This window comes from Lytechinus variegatus, chromosome 1, assembly GCF_018143015.1.
Source record: "Lytechinus variegatus isolate NC3 chromosome 1, Lvar_3.0, whole genome shotgun sequence".
In the NCBI taxonomy this organism is placed as follows: Eukaryota; Metazoa; Echinodermata; class Echinoidea; order Temnopleuroida; family Toxopneustidae; genus Lytechinus; species Lytechinus variegatus.
The window spans coordinates 56188921-56215853 of record NC_054740.1 but is presented as its reverse complement, the minus strand read 5'-3'; the positions used below and the strand labels follow the sequence as shown (position 1 = coordinate 56215853).

At 37.1% G+C, this 26933-nt stretch overlaps 1 protein-coding gene across 2 annotated transcripts in view; it reads right to left on the bottom strand.

Annotated features, from left to right (window-relative positions):
* Nucleotides 1-2866: 2866 nt before the first annotated feature.
* The window catches only part of LOC446202 (beta-catenin), a 53338-nt gene continuing 29271 nt past the window's right edge, over nt 2867-26933 (bottom strand). For both annotated transcript variants that reach the window (XM_041611369.1, XM_041611364.1), the window contains 14 exons: nt 23800-23917; nt 22955-23208; nt 22299-22537; nt 21618-21819; nt 20826-20970; nt 19483-19586; nt 18706-18912; nt 17890-18021; nt 16882-17004; nt 15571-15735; nt 14201-14351; nt 10656-10777; nt 9206-9353; nt 2867-7266 (listed from right to left, as the gene is read on the bottom strand). In XM_041611369.1, coding sequence (XP_041467303.1) covers nt 7085-7266; nt 9206-9353; nt 10656-10777; nt 14201-14351; nt 15571-15735; nt 16882-17004; nt 17890-18021; nt 18706-18912; nt 19483-19586; nt 20826-20970; nt 21618-21819; nt 22299-22537; nt 22955-23208; nt 23800-23917 — 2292 coding nt within the window. In that variant the 3' untranslated portion in view covers nt 2867-7084. The remainder of the gene's footprint in view (nt 7267-9205; nt 9354-10655; nt 10778-14200; nt 14352-15570; nt 15736-16881; nt 17005-17889; nt 18022-18705; nt 18913-19482; nt 19587-20825; nt 20971-21617; nt 21820-22298; nt 22538-22954; nt 23209-23799; nt 23918-26933) is intronic.

Here is a 26933-nt window from a genome sequence, read left to right as displayed (position 1 = left end):
AATGAACTTTCCATGACTGGCACTGTGCTGTGTTGTACACATAAAAACTTTTTATATCTTCAAGGTAGGATTGCCAAATTCATACAAGAGGTCCATCTCTTGAAGGTGCAGGTCAAGTTCGAATGTGAGTGAATTTGATTAAGGTCAATGAACTTTAAAAACTGTTGTTATTATTCATTTAATGAGCTATAGTTCTTGGCACCGTTTATAATATTCACACCACAATTCACCCCCTTGAACTGCTGACAGCCTCAGAAGTCATATAGCATAGTTTTGACATGCAGTCTCTTCATGACTGCAATATGCAGGCGAGACAACGCTTGGCGTTTGCCTTGTTTTTCTTACATAAAAGTATACTTTACAATGCCCAATGGGTTGGAAACAATACCCTCTCCACCACCCGTGAACAAAATAATATTAATCAATAGGACAAAAATTGTATTTATTCATACATTATCTTCTATGTTTTTATATTTTTGTCAAGTTGAGGATGTATAGAAGTTTCACACCTAATAAGATTATAGTATACCACGTTTTTGTCTGCACATTTTGTGGTGTCAATGTTAAAGTGATTGGTTAACATTGTTTGACTTTTAAAAAATCTGAGCTAGAAGGTCACACTTGTCACCTGTGTCTGTGATATGTTACAAAAATGATGCCCAGAAACAATTGCGTTCAAAATAATTATTTAGTGCTTCAAAAATTGAAATATAAAGTGACCGGAAACACCATCTTACTTTCATCCCATACACTTATGTGTACTATTTAGGCGTCTATAAGATGCCTATTTACAAAATCGGGGTTTGCCTTGTAGTTTTAGCTTTTCATTCTCAATAATGGTTGTTTTCAGGGTTTATTAGTTCTAATACAGTACATGCACTTGTACACTTGTTTCATCTTGGTTTGAGAATTTTTTTAAATCGGCTGGTCACAAAGTTAAACAGTACCTTTAAAGCTCAAGCACTCAGATACTGTTGAATCCATGAAAGGCCTCTCATTGTCATTGAAATAAAAATATATGGTATATATATTAAACAAAAATCTTTAAAGATGAAGATTATGAGATCAATTTGATGGTTTTCACAGCATCAGGATAAAGTATGCTATGTATTTCAGATCTGGCATTGGCGGAGGCATAAATTTTGTATGTGTATACCGGTAGTCGAGAATCCACCTACTTTTCTGTTACGTTTTGAGGAGTTTTCAGTATTTTGCTCGCTTGATATTCACTTCCAAATTACTAGTATCATACACCCCATTATGCCTATTTTGTTTATTAGTCTGATCAGGAAAAACTCACAGCATCTACTTTTATAGTTGCCTATGTCTTTCTGCTAGCTTGCTTAAACAAAAGAAAACTAACAAATATTCTTAGTAAGGTATCACCAAAACTGAAACTATTTTAAAAACATTTGTAATGTTTGGCCATGTTTTGCAACTTTAAACGATGTCCTTTTTATTTTCTATTTGAAATATAAATATTGATATTTTAGAATACTTTAGATATGTGAGCTTTAGTTGGAGCTATGTTTTATAATATTTCTTCAATTTTTAATTCTTTGCTTTCCATTCATTTTCATTATGGAGAAAATTATTAGCTGAGAAAATAAAAACAGCCCTAACTTGCTTATTCCCTCAAAATTAAGCTGTTCTCTTATGTAACCAATTGAATTAACTAGGTTGATTTACCCTTTGGATTTTAATAAAATGCTGCTTTTAACATGTAGAGCAATACCGTAGTTAGGCTGAAAGTTTAGTTTAGTTTTAGTTGGCTGCTTCTTACAGACCTGCCATCCAGTAAGTTTTAGGCGTATTTAGTATGTTTTTGCAACCAAAATACGGCAGTATGTTATTTCTTTAAAAAATATGTTTTTTGTAAAAAAAAAAGATTTTTTTTTTAATCGTAATTTATTGAGAAAAATCATCTCTATATGTCTCTATTTCATAAAACATACACAAATATGGTTATTAGATCAATGTAATTTCAGGTAACGTTTTTTTTTTTCATCTGCAAGAGCAGTGCGCATTTTAGCCTGCATGCAGCTTGAGTGCTGTGATGAGCGAGTGTGCCAAGCATTTTATTATGAAATACATTTTTTGGGGGAAAATAGAGTTTTTTTTATCACAGAAGTTTTTTATTCCCAGAGGTTGGCAGGTCTGTTCTTAATCTGCAACAGTTTGTGTTAATATTTTATGTATTATACAATATTCTATGTATTATACAATATTCAGAGGTATATTTCTTGTCTCACTTATTAAATATCGAATTGCAATACTTGAATCCCCTTGAAACAATTGAAAGTTATTGAAAAAAATAACTAATCAAACGTGCATGAAATTAGTGAGTCTGTTGAATGTTTCATAGCTGATTTATAAATTTTGTATATATTGTAAATTATCAGATTATTTGATCATTGAAAGATTCTTTTTGTAATACTGCCATGTGAACCTTGTTTTATTTGCAATTTTGTTGAATTAGTACGAGTCTTCATTATCTGGAATATGACGTCACAAAAATCTTTTTTTTTGCATATCAGCGTTTTTTATACCAGATTTTGTTAGAGCATGATGGACCCCCCCACCAAAATTTAATTAGCCCCATTAAAGTTGGTGTATCATTGCCCTGGTTCTAAATGTTAGTGACCAGACCAACAATACACTAAATAATTCATTATCACTATTTCATTCACTTGTCAAATTATGAATTTATATTAACTTTGTCATCTTTTCTTGTCTTCCGACTGTTAATGAGGAAGTTACTTGTCTATTTTAAATTATTTTCAACAATAAGCCAAAATAAAGGAAAATGAATAAATGACAATCAACACTGACTTCTAGAACAGACACGAATAAAAACAGACCAGTATACACAATGAATCTGCATTATTTATTCTACTAAAAACTTACAAGCGCATTATTAGTGCAATATACAAGAGCTTGGGTACATACACAGTTCAAAGTAACAAACGGTTTGGGGATTTAAATAAAGATAATAGTACTGGGGAATGCTCTCTACATACAAATTTGGTACAAGCCACAACAACTCCTAGTACTTGGCCACTATGGCCCGTATTCTAAAGTCGGGTTTAATTTAAACTCTGGTTTAAAGTTGTGGTTTAACTATGGATAGCCAATAATGGCATAAATCTCTAGCAGTATAATTTCAATGTATCGGCTCAATTCTCTCTCAAATCATTCTCAACTGTTTCAAAAAGATAAATAAGATAGCATTTGTCACCATTCACAAGTTAGGAAAGAACACAGTGAACATAACATACAATGTAAGAAAAATTTTGACATTTTTGGCTTTCCATAATATTAGCACAGAGTTAGACCATGGTCTAAGTTAAACTTGACTTCAGAATACGAGCCTATGTAGTTCATATTATCTCTTCAGTGTGATATATGTTATATGCAATGAAGGAAAATTTAAAACTGTTGAGCAATAGAGGCTGGTTAACAATGGTTGATTATTTTTTTTTTAATACAGCTAAGGCTGTATTCATTCATGGATTTTGAGGGATATTTTCATGTTGATCACATGTGCATATAAACCACACTTAAAAAAAAAGGCAGTCTTGTTTTTGAAACAAAATATACATGCCAAACAAATAATCATGCAAAGGATTATTTTTCTTCATTATTAGGTACTTGACTTAAATTAAGCAAGTGGTTCGAATGAAAAAAAAAACAGAAGAATCAGTATAATTTCTTTTTCAAAGAAGGCAATTTCGAAATCATGGTTGAATGTGTGATGATTGATACTTCTTTGCCATGCTGTAAAAAGCAGTCTCTAAATGGTGCAATAATACAACAGTATAGTTTACAACCCCATACAAATGTACATTTGAATACACATGAAGATAAAAATAATTGAAAAAAAATAATAAAAACAAGTGCACTAATACTGTTTGATTACTGTCGCTACTGCTTAGTACCTCCTTTATACAAATTGATCTGCATATCATTTCTAATAATACATGTTAATCTGTATACTAAATGCCAGCACATAGAATTACATTGTATGGAAGATTATAAAAATATTCTTTTGGGGTATATTTCTATTTTCATTTTCATTAATCTTCTGTCGTAGAGGAAGAGAAGGTTCAGGTGGTTATTTTCAAAGCTGGCGCTGATTACGTCATCTTACAAACTTATTTGAGTAAAGCAGGATCCACTTGCTCTGTATATACAAGTTTCTATAACATACATCTGACTCCTCTATAACAATCATATATCATTCAATATTCATCCACTATCTGCAATGCTAAAGGAGGTTCGTTTCTGCTAAGATTGCTTATACAATAAAAAAATGTTTTTTTAAAAGAACAATGAAAACACTCAATTTCAGTACAACCTAAAGACAACGTATCAAACATAACAATTCACATAAACATAGAAGATGATCGACTAACTAACGAGAAAACCAAAAGTTTGCATTGAAAATTGAAATGCTTAAAAATCTCAGGGGAGGGTTTCATTGAAGATTTTGCCAGTGATTTTCACCGACTAATTTGCTCTAAGACAATCGAAATCGAGGATTTCAGTAGCTTATAACGATAGCGCAAGCCACCATTTGTTCAATGAAATGCTTCCCAGACCTAACAAATATCACATCTTAATATATTTGCAACATGATTTTATTTTAGATTGCCTCAATCTTCCAGCTTGGTTTACAAGAAGCCCCATGTCAAATTGGGATTAGAATCACTTCATTGAAATTTCAAATAGCAAAAGGAGAGTTGAATACATACATTATATTATTAAAAACAGCTCCATAGAGTCGTGATAAAATTTACAATTTGAATACAAATCATTTTTTTTTCTTCAAATTCATCAACAAATTATGTTTACGCATTCAATATTTTTTTTATTCACAAATGTAAGAATGGATATGTACATCATGATAAATACACCAAAACAGATTTTGATCCTTAAATACCCTTTCTTGTAGATAACCCAACCCAATGAAGAGCTAGTCCTAAATTGTAATTTGTTTTGCATAATCCAACTCCACTCACTTCTGAAAAAAAAGTGTTGAGGGAAGATCATGAATATGATGCTGTTGTTATTTACATAGTTATTTTAGAAAAAAATGGTCAGAAGAGGTGGTCTATCTTAACCCATTTTTACCACAAGCCTCAATTGGTTTGAATTTCGATTTACTTGAATAAGAACCTCTTTTCATAATCTTCTGCACCAAGTCTTCTTTCCTTGGAGGAATAATCCGTTGACTTTTATTTAAGAATGTGAACCCCAAATAATATCAAAATTCAGCTGAACATAATATTGTTATATTAGTAACTCCAAAAAAGGTGGTCAACTTTGAATGAATAATGGCCAACGACAAGAACGTGTCTCCCTAAACAGTCAAATAAATATTTACTACTAGCAACAAACTTGTCTGTTTCTCCTCTTTTAGGTCAATATAAAAGAATGAATGAATGAATACAACAATATGCTCTGAAAAAAAGTGAATACCTAACTAGAATACAACTGTTGAAATTGATGAATAACAGTAATCAAATCCATACAGTTGGTCGATAAATTTTCCTGAATACATTAGCAGGCAGCTTTGAATTTGCGTCACACATTCTGTTACTGTATTAATTGGCATAAATATTATTATGCCCTTGCCCAATAACCAACTCTTTGTCATAACAGTATTTGTGGCCAGGCAGAAAGTGACATAGCAAATGTGAAACTGAATGATGAAAGTCTCTTTAAAAAAGAAAAAAAAAGTTTGGAAATGGCGAGAATCACACAAAGTACAAAATAAAGAATACTGGTTAATTTCCTCCTGATGTGTAATCTCCCCCTCTGTTTAAATCCCATTTTGAAAATCCTTAGCTTTTCAAGAATCATTACTGAATTTGAAGGGATGCATTGTAACTATTCAGCCCGAGTCTAGAACCACTGGGCAGCATTTTTGGAAGGCAAAGACCGACTACTGCTCCACCACTATGACAAGGTCCCTAGGAAAGGACACTTTTCAGTAGGTCACCAGTAATATAGTCAGAAGCCCCCTCCTGCATAGCGTTGGCACTGACCCTGTCCAAACCTCCATATTCCAGGGGGATTTCATGCTCATCCCACTTGGTTTAAAATGATTCCTTTCCAATTTCAATTGAATTACTTTCGAAGTTTTGTCATAAATGCCTTTTAAAGAATGACTATTTTCACATTTTTGCCCTTTGTAGAATGGTTGTTTCCAACTTTTCAACTTTTAAAGAATAATTTTTCGCTCATAATTTCACATTTAAAAGTATTAACTGGTAGAATAAGCAGAACAAAACCTGAATACATGTAGAATAAAAAAGAGTGACGTTATTGATTTGAGCAACTAAAATCACTCTGACTTCAATAAAAAAAACATTCGGCCCACATGTTATCACAAAAAGTTTAAATTTTTCAATGAGTACTGAATTTGCCTGAGTAAACATCCGTCTCCTTAATCAATCATTAATCAAAACTGAATGATGAAATTTCTTGTTTCCTGGCTTTTCCTAGAAATGAAATTCAATAAATATATTTGTGTAAGTTTCATTTTATGAATAAAGATGAGAACTTATGGATTTCTTTTGATTTGTTACCTAATTCAATAACTTATCAAAAAAAAAACACCATTCCCCCATTTACAATGCAAAGGTGTACATATAATCAATGGTGTAGAGATACCTTCAGATCTGTGAAGTGTCACAAAATTCTACTTTACTCCAGAGAGTTTATATATACCAAGCAATCTATGTACACAATGATTCACCTGCGTATAGATGTAACACACAGGAAAACACATTGGGCTGTTATCAATCACGTACCCAGTTCTCACAGACAGAACCAATGCTGAGCCTTTCTTTGTAGCAAAAAAAAATTGCTTGTTTATACCATTCTTGGGGGTGTTTCACAATAATCACAAAGAATTAAATATGACTCACATGTGTGAGATACATGTTCATGGGCTACACGCAAATGCATAGTCATCAATAGGATTGCGCAATCAATGTCATGTGCACATTAGCATTTAAGCATGACTCACTTATAATTCTTAGTGAAACGCCCCCAATCCTGGGTACCCCAATGCAGCTTAGAGATCGGTGTCGAAGAACGCCAGGCCGGTGTTGTCCGCGGGTGGGATGCTGTCAAGGTTCAAATCGTTTGATGGCGGTCCCATGTCGGGCAGGCTGGGATCCATGCCAAAATCTCCGCCCCCTCCGAGGTCCAGGTCCTGCATCATAGGCTCAATGGGTCCAGTTCCATCATGATAGCCTTGGAATTATAGAAGAAAGGCTTACACTTAGTCATATGCTGAAATGGTGGCAAGAGGTTTCATTCACCTATACGGTATTTTTTGGTTTAAAGCCTGTCTTAAGCTTATCCAGGGGGGGGGGGGGGGCCTCGGAGGCCCCCCCCTCAACAAATCGCGCAATATTTTCGCCGCGCAAAATTTTTTGACCGCGCCACTCGCTGACTTTTTACTTTCAAGTCTTGCGCAACTTTTGAGACCAACTTTGCGTCCTCCGGGTATGTGGTTCCGAAATTACGTAACATTATGTAAGTGCATGTCAGACCGAAAATTGCTCAAAAACGTGATTTCGTGTACAAAGTCAATGCAAATTGTGTTTTCAACCAAAATTCATAAATGTATGATTATTTTTAGTTTTGCTGCTCTAAATGTATTTATTTTATGCTTTTTATGATCACAGAAGAGTCCCCAACAAATTTCATTGAAAAAACAATGAAAAAACAAAAGGTAAAAAAACAAAGAAATACATAAGAAATTGCAAAAAACAATAAAATACATAAGAAAATGATTTGATATCGCAATTTTTTTCATGTACACTTGCTAAGAACACCACAAAGAGTTTCAATACCAAAAATTAGTACATTTGGAGCTTTATTTAGGGAGTTAGAGGAAAAAGTATGATTTTGCATACTAATTACGCATAAATTAGCATAATCACTTAATAGCGATTCGCACGAAAAAAATTACTATACAATCTTGGAGATTATGTCCCAGGCAACCAGCATGCCAATTTTCGGCGCGATCGCGCTGTCAACGGCCGAGATCTTAGGGGGGGCCTGGGAGGCCCCCCCGGCCATATGAACTCCCAAAATACCCCGGCCTAGATAGGGTTAAGCTTTGGTGAAGGGTCAGTAATTCAATAAGACTCATCTAACATTGATTACACAGAAGGTTGAGATTACATTGGACAGTCTGTGAAGGTACTAAAGGGATGGTCCAGGCTGAAAATATTTATATCTAAATAAATAGAGTAAAATTCACAAAGCAAAATGCTGACAATTTCATCAAAATAGGATTACAAATAACAAAGTTATTGACAGTTAATGCACATCGTTATGAATATTTATTAGGTGGGCTAATGTTGTCACATCCCCACTTTCCTTTTTCTTATTTGATACATGAAATCATAAATGTTTCATTTATTCATACATGTGTAAATGATGTGTCTCCATTATGATGAAATAAAATGCGGCAATAAATTACCAATGAACTTAATCAGTTGTCAATTCAATTGTTTTAGTTCTTGGTAGAGCAATTTTGAATAAACTTAATTTCATATAATAAAATATAAAAGAACAAGTGGGGATATGACATCATCAGCCCACCTAATGAATATTCATAAAGACATTCCGAGAACTGTTTCACCGGAATAATGCAAATCTTTAAAATTCAATAACTTTGTTATTTGTTATCCAATTTTGATCACATATTCAGCATTTTGCTCTGTGAATTTTACTCTATTTATTGAGATATAAATATTTCCAGCCTGGACCAACCCTTTAATCTTGAACATCTCTAGAGTGTATCATAACCCCCCCAACAACAACAACAACAAAATAATAAAATAAGAAATAATAAAAATATTTTTTAAAAAATGTAAAAAAATTAAGTTGTAAATAATAAACAAACATTTTAAAAATACTAAAATAAAATAAATATAAAAAATAAATCTATAAAAATACGAGCAAGTTATCAATTACTGGGAAATGGAGATTGCCAAACTGCCAAACTAATACATTTATACAGGGAGTCAAAGATCATCAGTTTCTCATAGCAAAAGACAATGTATGGAGTCTTTCATACAGACTGCAGCATGACAAATTCCTACAAGCCATTTTATTATTAATGAACATTTCAATCAACTTCCTCTGGGAGAAATGTACAAACAAGTACTAGACTTACCTTGCATTGGTGGTGGGGGCTGCCTATATTCACCATGGTTGCTATGAAGGCTATGTACGCTACCATGTTGAGGGTAACCAGGGTCCGATGGATGCCCTCCCATTGAGCTAGGGGGGAGGATCTGGTTATCAGATGGCATATCAAGAGGCTGAAAATGAAACAAAGAAAGAAAACTCTTGATTACTACAATAACTATTGCATTTCATGTAGGAAATTATCATCATTTCAAAAATCAACAACGCATAATGGTCCTGTATTCTGGAACAGTCTTCCTGAAGATGTAAAATATTCATATTCAATATTTAAATATATAATCTTCAAAAGTTTTTTCTTCTACAAAAACTTGAATTCCCTAGATTATTGAGTTACCTCAATAACACTCTATTTTCATCAATCTGATTGTTTTTCCAAATTTTTTTCAGTCTTTCTCTGTAAATTTAGAAGTTTTATCAATACAAATTTGGGATTATGTCCACCACATTTACATATGCTGTTTCTCTTCTTGTCTGCTTGTAAATAAGTATAGTTGGATTTCAGGGGGGGGGGTTAATGATTTTTTTAAAGCATTGGAAACAGTCATGTTGAACATTTCAAGGGTCTGAAATAATGGATGTACTCCATGAACATCTTTCTACATATCAAACCAGTTCAAGTCAAATTTGGTGTGTGGGGTTTCTTTATCATGCTCTATTCAAATATTGTCATGAATATTGCACCCCCCCCAAAAAAAATGTAAAAAGTTGATGACATCACACTGTGAAACTCAGAAAGGCTAAGACGTAGACATTTGATGGAATTTGCCTGAAATAAGATCATAATTAGTATACCCCATTCCAGTTATTGTGTAATGGGAATGCTGAACATGGTCTTGGAAGCGATCACAAGAGGTCTTGTCTTCCCAACCAGTTAGGAAAGCAAATTCACTATGTTGTTTTCAAGACCGCATTGCCTTTTTAAAATGGTTAAACTGGAGAGTATTCCAGTAGCAACAATACAATTTTACATTAAGTGGTTATGGAAACCAGTTGAGATAGTTATGATAGCTTGGGAAGTGATCTTGCAACGTTGGCCCCGTCTTACCAAGAGTTGAGATTGAAGCAATTGATCCGATCAATCGCAACTATGGAAAGCCAGCAAAGTCAACATATAAATGCATGTTTGTTCAAAAGATTTTCTAGACATGAATGTTTTTATATCCATGAATTCATTGATTTCTTGACAATTTGGTGTGTTCTCCTTTGTTTACAAAGGACTTTTTGCAAATTTCCTGTCGAAAAAATTATGACACTAATGGATTTCCATACAGTTACGATTGATTGGATCAATCATAACTCTTTGTAACACGGGGCCTGATTTCCTGCACTGGTAAAATGGAAATCAGTTCAAGAAAGTTGATGGGAATGGGGTATGAAGTCTAATGACTTTAGCCTTAGGAAGCATTGATACTCACATCACCCCAAGGTACAGAATCACCTCTGAAGAGAGAGTTACCAAGTTCCACAGAGATCCTCTTCTTGTAGTCCTGAGGCTTGTCATCGGACATACGGTACAGTACTGCTGCAGCGTAGGTAGCTGTATGAACCACAAAAGGGGAAATCTTGATTACACTCTGCACGCTGACTTTCTAGGGATGGCAATGCACCCCCAACTAGTCTGAAGTAGCCCTTTTACATTTCAGAAGAGCCCCAAGAAAATTGTTTTTTTGTTCAATAAAAAGTTTTATTTTGAAAGAGGGAAACCAAGCACCACCTAACCCCCCCCCCCTCCCCGGAGTCCAAAGGGGGTGCTGCACCAGCCCGAGTTTGCTCAATCTCGAAATTTTAGCCCAATCGGCCCTCTTCGTAATTAGTCTCGAGATTCAAGAAACCCGTCTCCACCATTGCAAGAACGATTCCTGTTCAAGCGATGCATTATGGTCTGCCGCCGTGAATTAATAATCCCAAGTGCGTCTGCACCTGCAAATTAGCAGGATAATTCTATAATACGCTATTTTGCAAAAAATCCCAAGTTGACTTGGGATTACAATCTTGAGATTAATCTTACGAACTAACGCGATAATTGCGTCTCCATTGCAAATAATCTCGAGACTTTTCAGATCGGGATAATTTGTCTGATCGGAAATAGCACGCTAATTTGAAAACTCGGGCTGGTGCAGATGGCCCTAAAGTGTGTAAGTTTCTACTCACTATATAAAGATTCTGTGAATGAACAATGATTTCTGACCAAAAGATGCAGCTGATATATTCTTCCTTATGATCATAAAGATTTCAATAGCATATTTTTAATTGGAACACACGCTTACTCAACATCCCAAATCCAACCTCCCATTTCCTTGCGACATGGAATCTAATTGAATGTTAAATCAAAGGTCTACGGAAATTCTTCCAAGAAACTACACTACTCAAAAAAAGTTAAGGACCACTTTTTAAAACGTATATGATTTTTTTATACAAGGTGTTTTATTTCTGGAAATACCTCAGTACAACTGTCCTGAATGTCCTTAGACACGCTGTAATCAATTTCACGCATGGGTGGTTTCAGTTGTTGCACACTGTCGCTCTCATCACTGCACATCCTGAAAAGTGGGTTCACAGGGGTATCAACTATCGACATGAAGAGGAAAAAATGAATGTCTGAGTGTCTTTCAGGCAGCCTAGTATCGCGTATGACCTCCTGCAGCAATAACGGCTTCACAGCGCTGTCTCATGGAGCTAATGAGGTGATTAATGTCTCTGACGACCAGTGCATCCCATGCAGCCTCCAGAGCCACACCCAGCTGCTGCAGTCCAAGTGGATTGTCTTCGAGCTGCTGGATACTTCTCCCCATCATCTCCATCATGTCCCAGACGTGCTCTGTCGGGTTCAAGTCCGGGAACCTCGCTGGCCATTCCATACGCTCAATTCCATGGCCCTCAAGGAACTCGGTCACCACCCTAGCTCGGTGGGGACGGGCATTGGTTTCAGTTGTTGCATGATGTCTCTCACATCATTGCATATCCTGAAAAGCGGGCCCATTGTGAAGTGGTACAAAAGTGGATTCAAAAGCATTTTCTGTCTTTAGTCTTTACAATCAACAAATTGCTGACAACAGTAATGCCAGGATACAGGTGTCCTGAATATCCTCAAACACAATGAAATCAATTTCAAACATGCAGTTCTTTCACGATGTTTCTCACATCATTGCAGTGGGCCTGTATAAAAGTGGCTTCCAAAGCAATTACTGTCTTTAGAATCAACAACTTGCCTACAACAGCAATGCCAAGACACCACCTAAGTGAAACAGATGTAGCCAGAGCCCTAGGGATGCTCGAAGCTGGCCTCAGTCAGCGAAGAGTAGCCAGAGTGATGGGCGTGTCACGCAGTGTCATTAGCAGAGCAAGTGAAAGACACCGAGAGACAGGGCTATACTCTGAGAGACCCCGTAGTGGCCGACCAGTTTCAACAACCCCTAGAGATGATCGCTACTTGACGAATCTCAGTCTCCGCAACCGCTTTCACAGTGCACGCCGCCTCAATAATGACTTCACTGCAGCAACTGGAGTGATTGTTTCCACTCAAACAATCCGTAACCGACTTCACAGAGCAAATTTGAATGCCAGACGGCCAGCTCAGTGTGTCCTACTCACCCCTGCTCACAGAAGAATTCATCTCAACTGGGCTCGGCAGCATGTCAGATGGACCAGACAGCAATGGCATAGAGTTCTGTTCACAGATGAGAGCAGATTTTCCCTTGACCACAACAATGGACGTTTGAGAGTCTGGAGGCGACCAGGAGAGAGATTTGCTGACCCCTGTATTGCAGAACATGACCGTTATGGGGGAGGCATCACCTATGACAACCGTACTCGTCTCTACGTGGTCCCAGGGAGAGCAATGAGGTACAGGGATGAAGTCCTCGAACCTATTGTGGTGCCATTTGCTGAAAATGTGGGTGAAAACTTCATTTTGATGGATGACAATGCCCGTCCCCACCGAGCTAGGGTGGTGACCGAGTTCCTTGAGGGCCATGGAATTGAGCGTATGGAATGGCCAGCGAGGTTCCCGGACTTGAACCCGACAGAGCAAGTCTGGGACATGATGGGGATGATGGGGAGAAGTATCCAGCAGCTCGAAGCCCATCCACTTGGACTGCAGCAGCTGGGTGTGGCTCTGGAGGCTGCATGGGATGCACTGGTCGTCAGAGACTTTAATCACCTCATTAGCTCCATGAGACAGCGCTGTGAAGCCGTTATTGCTGCAGGAGGTCATACGCGATACTAGGCTGCCTGAAAGACACTCAGACATTCGTTTTTTCCTCTTCATGTCGATAGTTGATACCCCTGTGAACCCACTTTTCAGGATGTGCAGTGATGAGAGCGACAGTGTGCAACAACTGAAACCACCCATGCGTGAAATTGATTACAGTGTGTTTAAGGACATTCAGGACAGTTGTACTGAGGTATTTCCAGAAATGAAACACCTTGTATAAAAAAATATATACGTTTTAAAAAGTGGTCCTTAACTTTTTTTGAGTAGTGTACTTTTAAATAACCCTCAATAGACGGGGCTATTCCGACGCATTAGAAGACTGGGCGGGGGCTGATTCAGCCCCCCCCCCCTTATGATCTTGGCTGTCAATCACGACAAAAAATTGGCAAGCGCAGTACCAATGGCATAATATACAAAACTATATATGATCAAATTCTGGGGAAAATCTCATTTCTAATTAAGTATGCTATTTGTGTAAAATCAAAAGTTTGCTCTAATTAACGAAATAATGCCCCTGAAATACCAATGTTTGAGTCACAGGCTCTTAATAGGAATCTGATTTAAAAAATGTACTTTACAAATTTCAACATCACACTTATTTCATTATGCATTTTATTGTTTTCTAAATATATATATTCTTTGTTTTTCAAATTATTGTTTTTTTTCAATGTATTCCTTTCAAATGGGAGACAATATCAGTGGCCACTGAGACAGGTTTGACTGTATTTTCATTGATATTTGACTTACCAACTCCCTCATTCCTGGAGTGTAGTAGCTCGGTGAGGGGTGCAGTAGCGCCCTCTTGCTCGATCATCTCAGCACCCTGTTTCTCCAAAGAAAGCTCTGACAATACACCTGCTGCCACCCGCTGGATGTTCTCAATGTTGGAGTATAGCAACTGTTGGTGAACACGGAGTCAAGTTAGTCTTAAAAGTGAAAGATGGTCACCAATTAATTAATAAAAAAACAAGGCAAAAGTTCTCATGTAGCCTGTTTTATGGAATAAACTTCCAAATTTCCTTAAAATGATTGATACAGTCTCTAAAATTCAAAACAACTCTTCTAACTACTTACCAGTAGCAAAATGTACCACAAAGTGAAATCAGTATAACATTTTTTCTTTTCTTTATATTCTGAAGTGCATAGAGGCGCAAGTATATTAAGTGTACATGCCATATAAAAACTGACTCAACAAACTATAGCAGTAGTATATATTTCATTCCAAAAACTGCATAAACCTCCAAACAGTTGTTACATTACTAAGATCAACAATCAATATTCAATCGCTAGAGGGTATTCATTTGTCTCGCAATCTACTATGGTCAACAAGGAAATTCGTGATCACTCTCGCAAAAAGTGTTCACTAGCTTACAAGTTCACGAGCTTTCAACTTAATCAACATAAGTTTGTAGTCATTTATTGTTTTATTTCCATTTCTCCTGACTGCAGTAAAATTAAGATCATAGCAGTGATGAAAGTCAAAACATTATACCAGTAAATATGATAAGACATCTTCATTACTGACCCCATGTTTCTGTTAAATTCTACGAGGTAAATTACGCATTCTTTGGTGTTCTAAACACAGTCTGTGTCATTCAGGGCTATGTACAAAATGCATGATAAAGCAATTGTATAAATAGTGACAATCTTAGGAAAATAAAATTTCTTTGCAAATTAAGCTTGGCGAACAAACTACGAACAGGATGGGCAGGCTCATTATCTTCACTGTTTTCTAGATCAATATTCAGGCCTGAAATAATTGTGTTTTACTGTGAATTTTGACCATCCAGAATTCCAGGATTTTTTCTGTTTTTCGTGTCACAAAAAACTTGGGAATAATCTTAATGAGTCACAGGGACCATCACCCTTTCTTGATAGAAAATCAATTTGCATAATAATGAAAGAGAATAATAATGAAAGGTCGTGGGCTCGATCCCTGGCCGAGTCATACCAAAGACTCCTCAAAATGGGACATTCTGCCTTCTTGCTTGGCACTCAACATTTAGATTATAAGAGAATAACATGTTATGCAGGGCCAGCTGAAAGGGCATTTTTTTTATGACCGATGTGGCTAGCCAGGGTAAATTAAACATTATTATCATTATCATTATTATTACCTGTACAAAGAGAGGGATACAGTTGAGACCTTGGATGAGGGCTCTGTTATGGGAGTCCCTGGCGAGGATGTGAAGTGCTCCAGTAGTACCTTCTACGATGTCCTCCATACGTACACCATCTGCATAATTACCACCCTGGCTACCAGTGCTACCCATCGAGGAACGCTGAAAAAAAAGTGGGCAAAATGTTACCGAACATTCCATGCCTTGAAGTTTCTTGTAATTCTATAAATTTGTCATTCTTGTCATATTGTTTACTCCATGCACACATACATATACCAGATAATAGCTAAAGACAAAAATCCACTCACTAAAGGTCAAGTCCACCTCAGAAAATGTTGATTTGAATCAATAGAGAAAAATCAGACAAGCATTATGCTAAAAATTTCATCAAAATCGGATGTAAAATAAAAAAGTTATGACATTTCAAAGTTTCGCTTATTTTCAACAAAATAGTTATATGAACGAGCCAGTTACATCCAAATGAGAGAGTCGATGATGTCACTCACTCACTATTTCTTTTGTTTTTTATTGTTTGAATTATACAATATTCCAATTTTTACGAATTTGACGATTAGAGCCTCCTTGCCTGAAGCACAAAATGTTAAAATAATGGAATTCCACGTGTTCAGGGAGGAATGAAACTTCATTTCACATGACAATGATGAGAAAATAAAATATTTCATATTTCATATAATAAAATACAAAAGAAATAGTGAGTGATGTCATGAACTCTCTCATTTGGATGTAACTGGCTCGTTCATATAACTATTTTGTTGAAAATAAGCGAAACTTTAAAATGCCATAACTTTCTTATTTTACATCCGATTTTGATGAAATTTTCATTGTTATGCTTGTTGATTTTTTCTCTTTTTATGCAAATCAAGTTTTTGTTGGGGTGGACTTGTCCTTTAACTATTTCGAGTGATTAAAAAATAAAATCAGTATTGTGAATTATTATTGTTAATATTGAATTATTAATTTGAATTTTTCATTATTATTGTAATTGAAATATTGGTGTGTTGGCTCAGTTGGTAGAGCGTCCGTCTCACAACCAGGAGGTCGGGAGTTCAAGCCCCATTTTCTGAGAAAATGACATCTCCCTGATTTTTTACCATTCACTATGTAGGAATGCTGCTCGCATATGACGTCACAAATCAAATCATTGAAATTCTAATAACTTTTCAATTATTTGATGAATTTTTCTCAAACCTTCGGCAATATTTTTCATTATTTTTTCTGCTATTTTTACAATAAACTTTTTGTCAGGGTGAACTTCCCCTTCAAATCTTGAAAAGAGTGTATACTTACTCTCTGTGTGTCTTGATGAGCTCTCATAAGAAGCTGTACCAATCTGTGTAAAGCACCTTGTTCTCTCAATGGTGCGTGGTTAGCAGAGCAGAGGGCTAGGTTACGAATCAATCCAACGGTGGCCTGGTGTAGAGGAAAAAGGTCAAATGAAGCAATGTTAAAATTCTTTTAAACATACTGGTTAACACTGATTTGACTTTTAACATGAGCTGGTGGGAGTTTCATAAAGCTGTTCGTAAGGAACTAAAGAACTGGTGATCCTTTCTTGTGGTAAATGGTACATTCATTGGTGATGGTTTGGTGCGTAAGAAAGGTTCATCAGTCGTTCTTAAAGTCGCCTGCGAACAGCTTTATGAAACGGCCCCCAGGATAGTCCCGATTGTTGCCTGTATCTATGATATGCTGTGAAAATAAAGCCCTAGTGGGTGTTTCATAAAGCTGTTCATAAGATACGAATGACTTTACGCAAGACTGGTGATTCTTTTTTGTGCTATGTGATGCCCCTTTGTGACCTCAGAACATGTTCAAGTCGTGCGTTAAGTCATTTGTAACTGCGAACAGCTTTATTAAACACCCACCAGGTAAAACTACACCTGATAACCATCATGCTTCAAGGAAGTTAAAATGCACAATGCATGGGAACACTATCAAAATGTAACTGCATTTACTACATGTATTACACCTATTGTCCCCCCGGCCCAGCAGAGAAATTAAATAATTTCAAGTTGTCTTCAGTTGTAAGTAAAAATCTGTACCAGCTGCTCAGAAATGCTGTTAGCCTCACAGAGCACACAGTAAGCCCAGTCAAATCTGTTGGATTGTGAGGTCAAACATTCATCCAAGACGTAAAAAAAAAGTGTTGTTGTGAGATTAGGACATCGCTGCGGCATTACCAGTTGTAACAGAGAATCTGTTTGCATAGTTGTTAGTGTTAACAACGATTGTATGCAACTGGACCCAACTGTTTCATGTCATGTTGGAGTGATCTTGAAAGATACCCTGTCTTACCTTGATCAGAGGCCATCTTGATGGAGGATGAAGGAGCTTGACAATGACCGGGATACCATAGTTAAGACGGACAGTATTCTGACACATCTCGGCCCCGGGGTGGCGGCTGGTCACATGACGTAGGGCACAGACCTGAAAGAAATAAGACACAAGATCATTAGAGGTAGTTAAATGAGTTTCTTTCATTCTCTTTCATTGAAGCAAAAGAATTTTTCAATGAAACACAAATGATAAGTATATGATAAGTTGTTCCTTGTTAATATTCAACTCAACAGAATTCAACATTGGCTTGTAAAACATTGATGATATCAAGTTTAGTGAAATCAGAAATGGATATTCAAAAAGAATATCTTGAGAATTTAGAAATCTCATTAGAAAAGCGTGAATTTAATGCTATAATGTCGTTGCAAATTCAAGTATTTTACAATTGATTTTCATTACAACTTTCAACTATAAATGAAAAAAAGTGGTAGAAGTAGAATGGGCAAAGTATGTGGCATAGTTTGTTTTCTTTCGGTGCACAAACACAAAGAATGCGGTCACTTTGTTTTGAGTGGGACAGACCAAGACCCTGTTGCATTAGACATACCATTAGAGTATTTTTGTCGTGCAATTGTAACAACCATGGTGAGCTCAATAGCCAATCAAAATCAAGGATTTCAATGAAGTAACCAAAAGATTACAAGTTACTTTTATGCATTACGGTCCTAATAAAGAAATAAACATTGTCAGATTATGTTAAACAAGGATGAGCAATGTATCATGAACTGGAGGAAGGAAGCATTACACGTCCCCCAAACGACTACGGTGACTTACTGCTGGTTCTGTGATTTCCTCTCTGTCTCCAGCTTTCATGAGAGTCTGCACCAAGGCTTCTACACCAGCCATCTGACTGACTATCATCTTGTTGCGGCTGTTGTTGCAAGTCAGGTTGGAGAGGATACCGCAAGCGCAGGTCACCACGTTGATGTCGTTGGATGCAAGGAGCTGCACCAGCATCTGAAGGAGGGGCTCGATGTCATCCTGTTCCAAAAGAAAGCCCACGAGACCGTAAATACACAAGCTTATTATTACGCAGAAAGGTATTTTCACAAATTAAAAAAAAAATTAATCTGCATAACCACGAGTTGTTAAATTCATTATTTCAATATTGTTTCCAAGGAAGCAGAGGCAATATACAAATTACAAAAGTGCAAATTTAACTGATGTAGGACCAACAAAATTTTTTGAGAATAAAATCTTCTTCAAACTCTCAGCCTATTCAGTGTAGAGTCAGTCTACATTGTAAGGTGTTACTATACACACTGTAGTGTTATCATGGTTGATCGCACCATCGATGTGTTTTGGACACTTGATTTACACTGTTTCAGCTTGTAAATGATCAGGAGATATCCAACATCCCAGCTAGATAAGTACTGGGACTTTTACTTGTCACGAATTGTGTATTGAATGAAAAATAAAGAAATATCTCATATTTTTATTTATTCTCATTACCCCCCCCCAAGATTTTTCATGACATAAGTTTTTATATTTCAAACGAAAGGGTGTGAATAATTCTACCTTTTGAGTTTCAAAAGTTGTTAAACTACTCACAGTTCCACGATGACAGTCGGAGAGATTCCTCAAGGTCCAAAGACAGTTCTGGACCAATCGGTTGCTGTGGTGTCCAAGGTGGAGTCCTAGGGCTGACATACCTCCTGTAACATACAAAGAGGATAACACACGATATTACATATGACACGGTTTCTGCACCACTGTCAGGTTTCATGAATGTTTGAGATGAAGGAATTTTTTTTTGTCTCGGTCACTTAAAATCCTTCCCTACACTGAAAAATGATAAACATGTCACTTCCTTAATAAAACTTATTCACGTAAAAACATGGGTTTGGACATACAAAATGATAGAATCGCTTATGAAATTGCACTTCAGCAAGAAATCCATTCACATTGTACTCCACTTGACCCAGCTTTATTGTATAATGGGCACTATAAATATGCTGTGTGTGGCAAAAGCAAAAGAGCAAGGAAGCCAGGATAATCATGTCAATTGGTGCTTTGAGCAGTCTGGACATTGGACATGAGCATTTAATAATTTGCACTATCATTAATCATTCTGGTCAGACCTGCTTTAGTGACCTGTCTTTTAAGACTAAGGCCCGAATTCACAAAGGTGGTTTTGAAAACCCATGGTTGAATCCATGGTTTGTGCAGATTTTCTGTATAAATTACGCTTAATTTAGCGCGTATCGGGCCCGTTTATAAAAAAATTCCAATGCTGATGCGCGCTTTTGTCACAGTGCGCAAAATTGACACCTGTTACCATGGATAGATACGCTATTTTATTCATGAGTCCACTGTTTGAAGAGTAGACTCATTAATCCAAAGCAGTGGACTCATGAATGAAATAGCGTGGATAACCACGGCAACAGGCGTCAATTTGGCGCACTGTGACAAAAACGCGCATCAGAATATGACATTTTATAATATACGCAGCTAATTAAGTGTAATTTATACAGGAAATCTGCATAAACCATGGACTCAACCGTGTGTTTTCAAAACCACCTTTGTGAATTTGGGCGTAAAAGTTTGATTGTCCTTGAATTGCATTCCCCGAGCTGCCAACCTGAACAAGAACATTTCAGTATGTTCAAGGCTGAAAATCAGTATTTTGGTGAGGAAATTAGCATTTTCACAGGAATACCATAGGAAAACACATAAACTGAAACTTTAGAAATCAGTATTCTGCATAAAACCATCAGTATTCTTCTCTATTTTTAGTACTAAATACGGAAAATCAGTACTACTTGTCAAACCTGCATTCCCAATAGAATCCTGCCAATAAGATCACCTGATCATAAAGGCCAATTTTCAAGTATCCCTTGGGTGGTCAGGTCAGTCTTTATATCCGGGTTTCACTTTGTATATCAAATACTTACCTGCTTCAACGATGGCAGGTTTGTTGTTGTGGCAGACGGAGAGAACCTTGAGAACCCGACTGGTTGTCCACAGAAGCTTCTCGTATTCATAGGTACGCATGATGTGAACCAAAGCTGCTGGCCCACCACTGGCCAGGATGATCAACTGCAACAAAAAGTGAGACAATAATATGCTTTTCACACTGCACTTTTCTTCCTTAACCCCGGGAAATTGGTGGGGCTATGGGGGTCTTAGCCCCACCATAAACACTTCTGCCAGAGTACTGACCTTGTCCTCACATTAGATCTGGGTCAGGACTCATCAATCAGTTGCGTGGAGGACACTTTGCATTGAGGAAGAGTGATGTTTATCTCATCCCCACACTTGGCCCTTTAATTTCTGCTTCAATTATCACACCCACGAGAGGTACATGAAAGAATAAAGTTTATCAATGCCTCTGAGAGGGAGCGCCGTGAGAAACAAATGTCAGTATTAAAGTTTCAAAATGCATGGTTGATCGAGTCTGTCGTGTGGATGAGATCTAAAGCTACCGACAACCATCCTAACAATGTGATACCACACCAAGGTGACAAGAATTCTGGAACTTGTCAATGGGTGTTTATAGAGAGAAAGAGGGAGGGAGAGTTTTCCTTTGAGGCCGAATTAAAAATAAAAGGGATGATTGACCATGAAGCTCGTTTACGTCTTCCTCCATGATTTTATTGTCAATCATGTCGAATTACGAAGTGCAAGTGGCAGGGTTCCAGGATTTTCCATTGACATTCTTTTGACGATGCTAGTCAGATTCTTACCTTACTCTCCTGATTTCCGTAGGCCAGGATCTGAAGGCAGTCAGTCGTGATGGCCAGGAACTTGGGGTTGTTACGGGAGAGCAGAGCGACCATCTTCTGCAGGCCTCCTGCAAGACGAACGGCCATCTTGGAGCCTTCTTGGTGAAGCAGCAGGTTGTGGAGGGTTGTGATGGCATAGAAAAGTACAGATTCCACTGGCGAGCTGAAAAGAGAGGCACATGGAAAACATGAAAAGTTTAAAATAAAGCATTAATTTCCATATGTGCCAAGATCTGTACACATGCCAACACCTGCCCCGGGTTTGCAGTCGCACTTCCCCATCTTTTTTTTTAATTTTTAAAATTAATTCTTCAGTGTTCTAAATTTGAAAACTAGAAGAGTGGAAAAGGAATTGTTCATTGTAGCTGCTCCGACCATCAATAGAAACAAGTTTGACACAAAAGAATTAGTGTCAAAGAGGGTGTGTAAATACAGACTATCATGACCTCACCTTGCTGTTCCATGTCATTGCTCCTATGACAATTGTGCCTTACAAAAATATGGGAGCAAAAACAAAGTCACTGGGTCACCACATGTAAACGGTGTGGACTTCATCTGGGAACTTTGGTTATTGTTGATAATGAGAATCAGTGGTATTGCAAACGTTACATTCACTCACATTACACTCGACCTGTAATTTACCTGAGGAGCTTGATGAGGGCTGGGATGCCACCGCTCTTGAAGATTTGGAGGAGACCCGACCTATGGTGGGACAGGTTGTGCAAGGTGCCAGCAGCACACCTTGTGGTCTCAGCATCGTTGCTGTTGGACATGGCCCTGACCAGAGCTGCAACCATCTGAGGGGAGTTCATGATGGCATGTCGGCTGGCCTCCTTCTTGGACAGTTGGTGGACCATCATGGCAGCCTGGTTTACAACAACCTAGAAGAAAGAGAAATAGATGGGTTATTTCAAAATGATTCTCAACCATTACCTCAGTTTTTTTGGCTTTTTATCATCCAGCAAGAGTACTTGAACTTCATTCAGAGAAAGAAAAATGCCATTGATTTGATGATGTGGGGGTGGAGTGAACTAGCACTCTTGCATAAAGGAATGAGTATTCAATTGGTTTATTTAATTTTGTTTGCTCTCAGACCCAATGTTATAGGGAAAGTTCACCCTGAAGAAAATTTTGTTGTAAAAAAATAGCAGAAAAAAAATTCAAAAAACATTGGTGAAGGTTTGAGGAAAATCCATTAAAGATCAAGGAAGTTATTAGAATTCTAAGTTATTTCTTCTCCGAATCTAAATCAAGAGGATTCCCATATTAACTTCATGAGCATCTGGGAAACGACTTACCAGGTCGTCATCATTGAGGAGCTTGGTGAGCTCTGGGATGGCCCTGGTAGCCAGATCAGCATCGTCCTGGTAGTTGATCAGGTTGACAACGGCATGCTTCAGCATCTGGGAGGGTTCGGAGAGACGCTGCACGGCGGTCGGATGGGCAGGGTCAAACTGAGTGGATGGGATCTGGACACCTTCTTCCAGGGTCTCTGGGAACATGGCTGCCCTCACACGCTGAGAGCGTGTCTGGGTGAGTTGCTGGTTCATCTCTGTTCATATTGAAGAAGAAATTGGCGTTTTATTGTAGTCTAAACACAGCAAGGGATTAGACCTCATTGGTTACCCAAAATGTTGGACCACCAAGTCCACAAATGAAGGGAAATTAAGGAGATTGTATGGTAGTTAATATAAAAACCTATTAACTGAAATTAGAGTTTGTAAGAGAAATTTGCAAAAACCTAAAAAAAAGCTGGTGTTGCCGGTCAAATCTTGAACCAACAATTACCATGAACCATCAATTGTTCTCTCATTTACAACCCCTGATTTTGGCTTTCTTTGTATATTTGTGACTCCCCAAAGCTGACCAAACTAATGTTGATCAGACTAGCTGACAAGTTTAATCACTAAAATTTATATTTTGCTTTTATGTCATGATGTTAAACATATTACAAAGAGCATCAAAACAAAAAGGGTGAAGTCAATTTGACCCCCCCCCCACGCCTTCAGATCTCGGCCGTATTGTCACTCAAGTAAGACATCCCCCGAAGACTTCAATGGGATTATTCAACTATATTAACTGAAAAAAAGAGAGATGGTTGGTCCACAACTTAGTTACGAGTAAGTTTTGATGGAAGCCTCACCATCGACCTGTTCCTGTGTGTAAGCTTGACCATAGCCAGCATCCCAGTCAAACATTCCCTGGCCTTGGGCTTCTTCACCGCCGTCCTCATGGCGGGACTTGCTGCTCACTGACGGTGCCTGGAAGAATAAAATATGGACAACTTCAGTGGAACTGTACACACATTACCAGTACTTGCATTCAGTAAATTATCTCAGTTGCTAATATTACCAAACCAAAAGCTTGTGGGACCTTCTGCCTTCATGTCAGGTCCTCAGTGTTTTTTGTGGTCCCCCTTTTACCAAAGACATTTCTTGTTTGTACATCAATAACTTTGTCTTTGCAATGTATGTAGGATATTTTTGGGCAATTGTAAAGTTTGAAGTTTTCAACATTATTTTATGCAGCGGCAGCAGGGCCCACTGGCAGAACAGAACAATTCATAAGAGATGAAAAATGGCTACCCTGGGTAAATGAGAATTATCATGCCTATACATTACCTTTTCTCCCTCTATTCGATCAACCAGGATATTACAAACATCATGATCTACTTGTGTAACTCATTATAGCCAATATATATATATTTTCAAAATTGTTATAATTTTTTTCATTATCAATGTTAAATTTCATACAATAAAGTATGGTAATAAGAACAAAAGAAATCTGAAATTCCAGTATAACATTTTGAGAAGGAACTAAAATGGAAAAGGCAATCCATATTGTACTGCTAACACATGGGAGTAAATATAAATAATGAGGTAATGATATCATTCATAATGGTTCCCACAAAAGATAAGCCTTCCCAATTACAAAACAAGTGGAATGCCTCTGGCCGTCTCACCTGCATCACGCGGTTCAATATAGCAGCAGTGCTGACTATAAATACTACTCTAACTCGCACAAGATGTTCAGTGATACATGGTTACTCTTATGTCCAAGTTTAATGAACTAGACCACTTTTTATGAACTAGACCAATAAACTTACAGAGATATGATGGTGGTTATTCAACGAAAAACCCCAACATGGCCAAAGTTCATTGACCTTACATGACCTTTGACCTTGATCATGTGACCTGAAACTCGCACAGGATGTTCAGTGATACTTGATTACTCTTATGTACAAGTTTCATGAATCAGATCCATAAACATTCAAAGTTATGATGGTAATTCAACAGATACACCCAATTCGGCCAAAGTTCATTGACCTTTGACCTTGGTCATGTGACCTGAAATGAGCACAGGATATTCAGTGATACTTGATTACTCTAATGTCCAAGTTCAATGAACTAGACCAATAAACTTTCAAAGTTATGATGGTAATTCAACAGATACCCCCGATTCGGCCAAAGTTCATTGACCCTAAATGACCTTTGACCTTAATCATGAGACCTGAAACTTGCACAAAGTGTTCAGTGATGCTTGATTACTATTATGTCCAAGTTTCATTAATCAGATCCATAAACTTTCAAAGTTATGATGGGAATTCAACAGATATCCCCAATTCGGCCAAAGTTCATTGACCCTAAATGACCTTTGACCTTGGTCATGTGACGTGAAACTCATGCAGGATGTTCAGTGATACTTGATTAACCTTATGTCCAAGTTTCATGAACTAGGTCCATATATTTTCTAAGTTATGATGACATTTCAAAAACTTAACCTCAGGTTAAGATTTCGATGTTGATTCCTCCAACATGGTCTAAGTTCATTGACCCTAAATGACCTTTGACCTTGGTCATGTGACATGAAACTCTAATAGGATGTTCAGTAATACTTGATTAACCTTATGGCCAAGTTTTATGAACTAGGTCCATATACTTTCTAAGTTATGACATCATTTCAAAAACTTAACCTCAGGTTAAGATTTGATGTTGACGCCGCCGCCGCCGCCGCCGCCGTCGCCGCCGCCGTCGCCGCCGCCGTCGGAAAAGCGGCGCCTATAGTCTCACTTTGCTTCGCAGGTGAGACAACAAACCAAAGGTCAAATTCTCCATTACACATCTTACAAACATGCATATTTTTGTAAGATAAAACTTAACTTGTATAAATATTATCAAGTTAAAGGAAATCTGTTACACTCTTATCACTGCCGTCCTAAAACTAGTTTACTGGAAACTACTTTGAAGTAAGGCCAAAGGGCGATTCCACACTAGAACTTCAAAAATATCATAAATTTCAACATGCTTTCAATAAGTCATAAGTAGTGTAATATTTTACTATGATACCTAAATTTTATAAAAATTATGAGTTTTAACCAAAAGTGAAGACAGATATAATTTTTTGGGGGGAGAACAATGGAATTTTAAATTTTCAATAATTTTGCTCATTGAATAGTCAAGTACAAATTCCACCTGAAACAATTATTTGCAAAGCAAGAGAAGATTGAAAATATTGCAGGTCAATAGAATAATATATCATTGATGGTTCCAAATAATATCTACAACATTTTCATGATCCATAATAGGGGCAGCCCTGATTTTTTCCGAACCTATTTTTGGCAATGTCCCGTACGACACATGACAATGCAAAAGTTTTTCCTACAATTTTATTTTTGATGATGCAATTTCATAAAATGAGTTTCTCTTTGTTTGACCCATGGGTGATCGATTTATCCCATAAGGATCTAATTACTGCCCTTCATTTTTCAATTATTGTCCTATTAAAAAATGTCCCGTACGACACACGCTGTGTCGTACGGGACATGTCCCGTACGACACACAGTATAATAATGCATCTAATTGCAGGATTTGGATTCAGAAACCATAAATAGTAGGCATATTTAAATTCATTTAATTGATTTAACATAAAGTGAACTGAAAAAGTACTTTGTTTATCTCCATAGAACATGAAATAGGTGATTCTAAACATTTTAATTGATTTCATGTAGGCTTATTCTTTTGTGAATCCCTTCAGCTAAACTGGTGATTTTCACTGATCAGAGCAGGTTAATTTCTTTTCATTGAGCATGAAAAGAAAACTTTTATATTTCAACCTAGCCTGGAAGATGACTTCCTCTTGCATGCTAATGTGGAATTATTATAAGATGTAAAAAAAATCATATCAATCATCATGATCATCTATTTGGACTTCCCTTATTGAATATTGAATATTGAAACTCCTTACGTTTTTCAAGTTGTAAAAAAAATCTTGAAAATA